A 7,605-nucleotide genomic window follows, 5' to 3' on the forward strand; every position below is an offset into this window, starting at 1 on the left:
TTTCCCTTTCATCTTCTCTCTCTCTCTCTCTCTCTCTCTCTCTCTCTGGATCTCTGCTGCTGTCTCTCTGCCATCGGTTTGTTCACTCGCTGTCTTTATTAGAGGAGCCTGTACTTCCTGCTGTGGACCCTCTTCCTCCTCCTCCTCCTCTTCCTCCTCAGAGTGAAACAAACTGCGTCCTATTTCACACCCCGGGGCGATTTAGCATGAAGCGTGTAGCGTGGGAGTCGCGCGACCTCTGTTCGGTGATGAAGTTGCACAAACGTTGACACAAACCCGGCGTTGTTCCGGCAACTGGTCCAGAGCCGCCATGAGCCTCCAGGCCTGCAGGGGGCAGTGTAACGAGAAGCTCGGAGCCGCGATAGCCTAAAACACGACGTCGCGAACTGTAAATATCCGCCTCCCGGGTTTTTCTGGGCGGAGTTTTCTGGACTCGTAACGGGTTTTATGTGAAATATAGACAAATATCGCCTTTTTAAAAAAAAAATTAACACACGGGTACCAACGACCTTTCATCTCTTTGTAGTTTGTCAGAACGTGATTTACAGTCCGTCTTACTTCCGTCGTTGTCATTAATAATAATTTTAAAAAAATCAATTTTAACAAAAAAGGACATAACTGGAGGTGAAATCATTAGTTATTTTATTTAAAGACATTTTATACAAAATAAAATTAAAAAACAAGTACATTAAAGAGAAATTGTTTAGATTTTTTTAAACTGAAAAGTCGATGACATGTACAAATGACAAATTGAAACTAAAATGACATTTATCGTTACAAACTGATTTCAAAATAACCTGTCGGAAGCTTGTTATATTTTATTTTATTAACTTTGGGTCCTAAAACTGTCTATTTAATGGTCAAACTTCTGCACAGTGGTTCTACTGGCACATTTTTAAAATGATAAATTGATAATATTGAGCCGACGCTCCAATTAAAAATGATATTTTTATCAATAAAATTAAAAAGTAAACAATGTAAAATTGGCTCTAAATGAGATTCTTGGCAAAATCGGTAAAAACATGTTGAGTCGGGAAACATTTTTACTCTGAGAAAAACAAAACACTTTTACTTAATTAAATAACATCGAGGCCAAATTTCCTCTGAATGAGTTTTTATTCAAGATTCACAATAAAAAGGTTTCATTTCGTTCCAACAGACTGAAAAAAGCCGTTTCGATGGCGCCCCCGGTGGTGGAAATAGTGCGGGGAGTTTGTGTGCATGTGTTTGTGCTCGTGTGGTTTTAGACGTTTGAACCTTTAATTTACATCCAAACGAGAAACTCGTCTTTTCCTCCGACTCACCGTTTCTTGTTTCTCCTCGTCTGGTGAAAAACTTTGATTCTAATTCAGACGTGAAGTTTCAAAAAAACAAAAAGTAACTAAAAATGACTGTTTCTTCTGTGTTTTTAGTCAAAGAGTTTCTCGCCAAAGCCAAAGAAGATTTCTTACGGAAATGGGAATGTCCGCCACAGGTGGGTGTTTTAAAATCCCTTTCAACTTTCAAAACTTGTTGTTGTTTAACATTAATCAACTGAATTTATCTCTTTTTGAACTTATCAATGGATTTAACAGTTTTACACCTTTTGACATTACTATATTCATTTGTACTTTTTACTTTAGTCCCTGAAAATATATGTTTTTTAAGTGGATTCAATTCTAGATTTGACTTGATTTAAAAAATAAAAAAAAAATTGACTTATGTGTTATAATTCCATTATTTTAGATTAAATGTTGGAAAAACAATAATTGAATAAGACACATTTGAGTTGATCAACAAAGTTTATGAATATATATAATATATATATTATATAAGAATGTAATTATGATAATGGTTATTATATTATTCGAGTAATATAATTATGATATAATTCCATTCAAGTTAAAATTATATTTAAAAAGAAACTAAATATAGCAATTTTTTTTCAAAACAGTCCAATTGGTGGGAAAACACACACACACACACACATATATATATATATATATATATATACCAATAATACTCATTATTCATAAATATGTAACTTTTTCAAAACAATGCAATTGGAAAAAATAAACCTATATATATATATATATATAACTTTTTTTCAAAACAATCTAGCTGGAAATAGTTTTTTACATGTGTGTATTTATTTATATATATATATATATAGTTTGTAAATATTGAACTTATATAATAACAGTAATACTTATTATAATTCATAATTATAACTTTTTTTCAAAAACAATCTAATTGGAATTTTTTTGTATTTATGTAGGTAAATTTAAAAGTGTATACATGTATATATATGTATATATATATGTGTGTGTGTGTGTGTGTGTGTATATATATATACACACACACATATATATGTGTGTATGTGTATAGGTGTTGAAGTGTCGCTCTGGTTGTCGTGGTGATGAAGTGTCGCTGGTTGTCGTGGTGATGAAGTGTCGCTGGTTGTCGTGGTGATGAAGTGTCGCTGGTTGTCGTGGTGATGAAGTGTCGCTGGTTGTCGTGGTGATGAAGTGTCGCTGGTTGTTGTGGGGATGAAGTGTCGCTGGTTATTGTCGTGGTGATGAAGTGTCGCTGGTTGTCGTGGTGATGAAGTGTCGCTGGTTATTGTCGTGGTGATGAAGTGTTGCTGGTTATTGTCGTGGTGATGAAGTGTCGCTGGTTATTGTCGTGGTGATGAAGTGTCGCTGGTTGTCGTGGTGCTGAAGTGTCGCTGGTTGTTGTTGTGGTGATGAAGTGTCGCTGGTTGTCGTGGTGATGAAGTGTCGCTGGTTGTCATGGTGCTGAAGTGTCGCTGGTTGTTGTGGTGCTGAAGTGTCGCTGGTTGCCGTGGTGATGAAGTGTCGCTGGTTGTCGTGGTGATGAAGTGTCGCTGGTTGCCGTGGTGATGAAGTGTCGCTGGTTGTCGTGGTGCTGAAGTGTCGCTGGTTGTCGTGGTGATGAAGTGTCGCTGGTTGTTGTCGTGGTGCTGAAGTGTCGCTGGTTGTCGTGGTGATGAAGTGTCGCTGGTTGTCGTGGTGATGAAGTGTCGCTGGTTGTTGTAGTGGTGATGAAGTGTCGCTGGTTGTCGTGGTGATGAAGTGTCGCTGGTTGTCGTGGTGCTGAAGTGTCGCTGGTTGTCGTGGTGATGAAGTGTCGCTGGTTGCCGTGGTGATGAAGTGTCGCCGCCCCCTGCAGGACTCCACGAGTCTGGACGACTTCGAGAGGCTGAAGACTCTGGGGACCGGATCCTTCGGGAGAGTCATGCTGGTCAAACACAAAACCTCCGAGCAGTTCTTCGCCATGAAGATCCTGGACAAGCAGAAGGTGGGAGGAGGGGGGGGGGGGGGGGGGGGAGGATGGGGCGGGGGTGAGGAGGGAAGGAGGAAGAGGGGGGGGGAGGGGAGAGGAGGGGGGAGGGGAGAGGAGGAGGGAGGGGGGGGGAGGGGAGAGGAGGAGGAGGATGGGGCGGGGGTAGGAGGGACAGGAGGCGGAGGAAGAGGAGGGGGGGGAGGGAGGAGGGAGAGGGGAGGATGGGGAGGGGGGAAGGAGGAGGGGAGGGGAGGAGGAGGAGGAGGAGGGGGGAGGAGCCTGAGGGGAAGGAGGAGGAGCCTGTCGTTACTTTTAATCAGTATTTTAATTCAAACCAGTTCCAGTCTTGTTTCATGGTTTCATGTCGATTCTCCTCCGTCAACAACAGAAACTTTCTATTCAAGCACTTCGAGTTAATTTCTTCTTTTGTTTGTTCATTTTGTGGCGCTTTAATATGAAATAATACAAAATTTATCTGAGCAAAAAATTATAAAAATGACAGAAACGGACATTAACAGATTTTTATTAAATCAAATGTATTTATATACCATTAAACTATTTGTAGAATAACCTTTACATTGAAAGGTATTTCTCTCATCGTGGTTCATCGTCATGGAAACGACGCCTCGGCTCGTCTCTGGAAATCGATTTCTAAAAAAAAAAAAAAAAAAATCAATATTTTCTTAAAATGTTTAATAATTTTCTTGTGTTTGGACAAGCAGCGTTAAAAAGCGAATTGAATCCATGAATGACGACTTGAAAGGGTTTGAAAGGAGAAGAAGGTGTGAGATGAAAGAGTGTTTCTTCTCGAGGTGGTGAAACTGAAGCAGATCGAACACACGCTGATACGAGAAGCGCATCCTGCAGGCGGTGAGCTTCCCTTCCTGGTCCGGCTGGACTACTCCTTCAAGGTAGGGACACGCCCCCCCCCGTCGCCCCGGTTACCGTGGCCCTGGGCAGTCATCTGACTACTCCCCCCCCACCCCCTCCCCCGCAGGACAACTCCAACCTGTACATGGTGATGGAGTACGTCCCTGGAGGGGAAATGTTCTCACACCTCCGACGCATCGGCAGGTTCAGGTCAGCTCTCTGCTTTCTCTCGTTATTATTATTATTGTTATTATTATTAACATTGTTATTATTATTTATTACTGTTGTTGTTGTTGACGTTGTTGACTGTGTTGCAGTGAGCCTCACGCCCGGTTCTACGCCGCCCAGATCGTCCTGACCTTTGAGTACCTGCACTCCTTAGACCTGATCTACCGAGACCTGAAGCCTGAGAACCTTCTGATAGACCATCATGGCTACATCCAGGTCTGCTGCTCTGCTCAGGACCAGAGGACCTGGTACCAGGTCCTCTTGTGGTACCTGGTACCAGGTACTCTTCTGGTACCCAGGTCCTCTTCTGGTACCAGGTCCTCTTGTGGTACCTGGTACCAGGTACTCTCCTGGTACCAGGTCCTCTACCGGTACCAGGTCCTCTCCCCGGTACCAAGGTACTTTCCTCGGTACCAGGTACTCTTCTGGTACAGGGAGAGTACAAGGTACCAGGTCCTCTTCTGGTACCCAGGTCCTCTTGTGGTACCTGGTACCAGGTACTCTTGTGGTACCAGGTCCTCTTGTGGTACCAGGTCCTCTTGTGGTACCTGGTACCAGGAGAGGACCTGGTACCAGGTCCTCTACTGGTACCAGGTACTTTCCTGGTACCAGTAGAGGACCCTGGTACCAAGGTACCACAAGAGGACCTGGTACCAGGTCCTCTTCTGGTACCAGGTCCTCTTGTTGGTACCCTGGTACCAGGTAACTCTCCTGGTACCAGAGTCCCTCTACCGGTACCGTGAGGTCCTCTCCCGGTACCCAGGTACTTTTCCTGGTACCTTAGGTACTCTTCTGGTACCGGGGAGAGTACAAGGTACCAGGTCCTCTTCTGGTACCGAGGTCCTCTTGTGGTACCTGGTACCGAGGTACTCTTGTGGTACCAGGTCCTCTTGTGGTACCAGGTCAGTCTCTTGTGGTACCTGGGTACCAGTGAGAGGACCTGGTACCAGGGAGGTCCTCTACTGGTACCTTAGGTACTTTCCTTGGTACCAGGTACTCTTCTGGTACCGGGAGAGTACAAGGTACCAGGTCCTCTACCGGTACCGAGAAGAGTACCAGGTACCAGGTCCTTCTCCTGGTACCAACATGTAGTGTAAAATCACCATATATGAACTAAAAGGAGCTGATATGGAATAATTGTAGAAACAAAGAGAGAAACTCTTGTGTGAAATGATTCAAATACTGACGCCCCTCCATTATTTCCTCTTCCTCCTCCTCTTCCTCCTCTTCCTCCTCCTCCTCTTTCCTCCTCCTCCTCCTCCTCCTCTTCCTCCTCCCAGGTTACAGACTTTGGCTTTGCCAAGAGGGTCAAAGGTCGGACCTGGACGTTGTGCGGGGACGCCGGAGTACCTGGCTCCAGAAATCATCCTCAGCAAGTAAACTTTCCTTTTTAGCAGGAAGTAGAGGAAGAGGAGGTAGAGAGGAGGAAGTAGAGAGGAGGGAGGTAGGAGAGGAGGAGGAGAGTAGAGAGGAAGAGGAAGAAGTAGAGAGGAGGAAGTAGAGAGAGGAGAAGTAGAGAGGAGGAAGTAGAGAGGAAGAAGTAGAGAGGAGGAAGTAGAGAGGAGGAAGTAGAGAGGAAGAAGTAGAGAGGAAGAAGTAGAGAGGAAGAAGTAGAGAGGAGGAAGTAGAGAGGAGGAAGTAGAGAGGAAGAAGTAGAGAGGAAGAAGTAGAGAGGAAGAAGTAGAGAGGAGGAGGAAGTAGAGAAGAGTTTATTAGAACTGATCAGTTCGTCTCCAACAGACTGAACATTTCTACTGTTTACATCGTCTTCATTTAGTGTGTGTGTGTGTGTGTGTGTGTGTGTGTGTGTGTGTGTGTGTGTGTGTGTGTGCAGGGCTACAACAAGGCGGTTGGACTGGGCTCTGGGTGTGTTGATCTACGAGATGGCGGCTGGTTACCCTCCGTTCTTCGCCGACCAGCCGATCCAGATCTACGAGAAGATCGTCTCGGGGAAGGTGCGTGGCGCTCGCCGCCTGGCCGCCATCGCCCCGGGCGTGACGGGGTGATGGCGGCCAGGCGGACTGACGCGCTCCACTTCCTGTGTGCAGGTCCGATTCCCGTCACACTTCAGCTCGGACCTGAAGGACCTGCTGAGGAACCTTCTGCAGGTCGACCTCACCAAACGCTACGGGAACCTGAAGAACGCCGTCAACGACATCAAGGGACACAAGTGGTTCGCCACCACGGACTGGATCGCCATCTACGAGAGGAAGGCAGGGACACACACACACACACACACACACACACACTACACACACACACACACACACACACACACACACCACACACACTTGACACACACACACACTAAATGAAGACGATGTAAACAGTAGAAATGTTCAGTCTGTGGAGACGAACTGATCAGTTCTAATAAACTCTTCTCTACTTCCTCTTCCTCTTCTTCTTCCTCCTCTCTACTTCCTGCTCTCTTCTCCTCCTCTCTTCTTCCTCCTCTCTTCTTCCTCCTCTCTACTTCCTCTTCTCTACCTCCCTGCTCTCTTCTTCCTGCTCTCTTCTTCCTGCTCTCTTCTTCCTGCTCTCTACTTCCTGCTCTCTACTTCTTCCTCTCTACTTCCTCTTCTCTATTTCCTCTTCTCTATTTCCTGCTCTCTTCTTCCTCCTCTCTACTTCTTCCTCTCTACCTCTTCCTCTCTACTTTCCTGCTCTCTTCTTCCTCCTCTCTTCTTCCTCCTCTCTACTACTTCCACACACACACACGCACGCACACACACACACACACGACACACACACACACACACTTAGAGCCACAAAAACGTTTGTTGAGTTCTACGTTCATACACTCGTATATCTTCTGTTATTTATCAGGAATTATCTACAAAAAACTGACTTTTCTTGGTCATTTTGCTTTAATTATCAAGTCATTACTTTGTTTTTTAAATAATTGTTGGTGTTTTTTTGTTTTTTTTGTTGAATAAATTCCCTTCAGATTTGTTTGTGTTCACTAACTTTTCCACGACTTTAATAACAAGTTGAACTCTTGATTTGCTTGTATTTAATGTATTTTCTTAACTAAGTTGTATTTTTTACTTCTTTCTCCAACTAATACCACCAATGACCACTAGATGTCACTGTTTCTTTACTAATGCTGCTGCAGCGCCTGTACTACATGATTTTCACCTTATGACACACACACACACACACACACACACACACGCACACACACACACACACACACACTTAGAGCCACAAAAACGTTTGTTG

The 7,605-nt window shown here is 44.4% G+C and overlaps 1 protein-coding gene across 1 annotated transcript in view; it reads left to right on the forward strand.

Annotated features, from left to right (window-relative positions):
• LOC308135364 (cAMP-dependent protein kinase catalytic subunit beta-like) overlaps positions 1–7,605 on the forward strand; it is a 26,005-nt gene that overhangs the window by 6,391 nt on the left and 12,009 nt on the right. Inside the window, exon 2 of the mRNA XM_080503293.1 lies at positions 1,413–1,474. Within this exon, the coding sequence (XP_080359419.1) occupies positions 1,413–1,474 (62 nt within the window). The remainder of the gene's footprint in view (positions 1–1,412; positions 1,475–7,605) is intronic.

This window comes from Blennius ocellaris (genome assembly GCF_963422515.1).
Source record: "Blennius ocellaris genome assembly, chromosome: 10".
Taxonomy (NCBI): Eukaryota; Metazoa; Chordata; class Actinopteri; order Blenniiformes; family Blenniidae; genus Blennius; species Blennius ocellaris.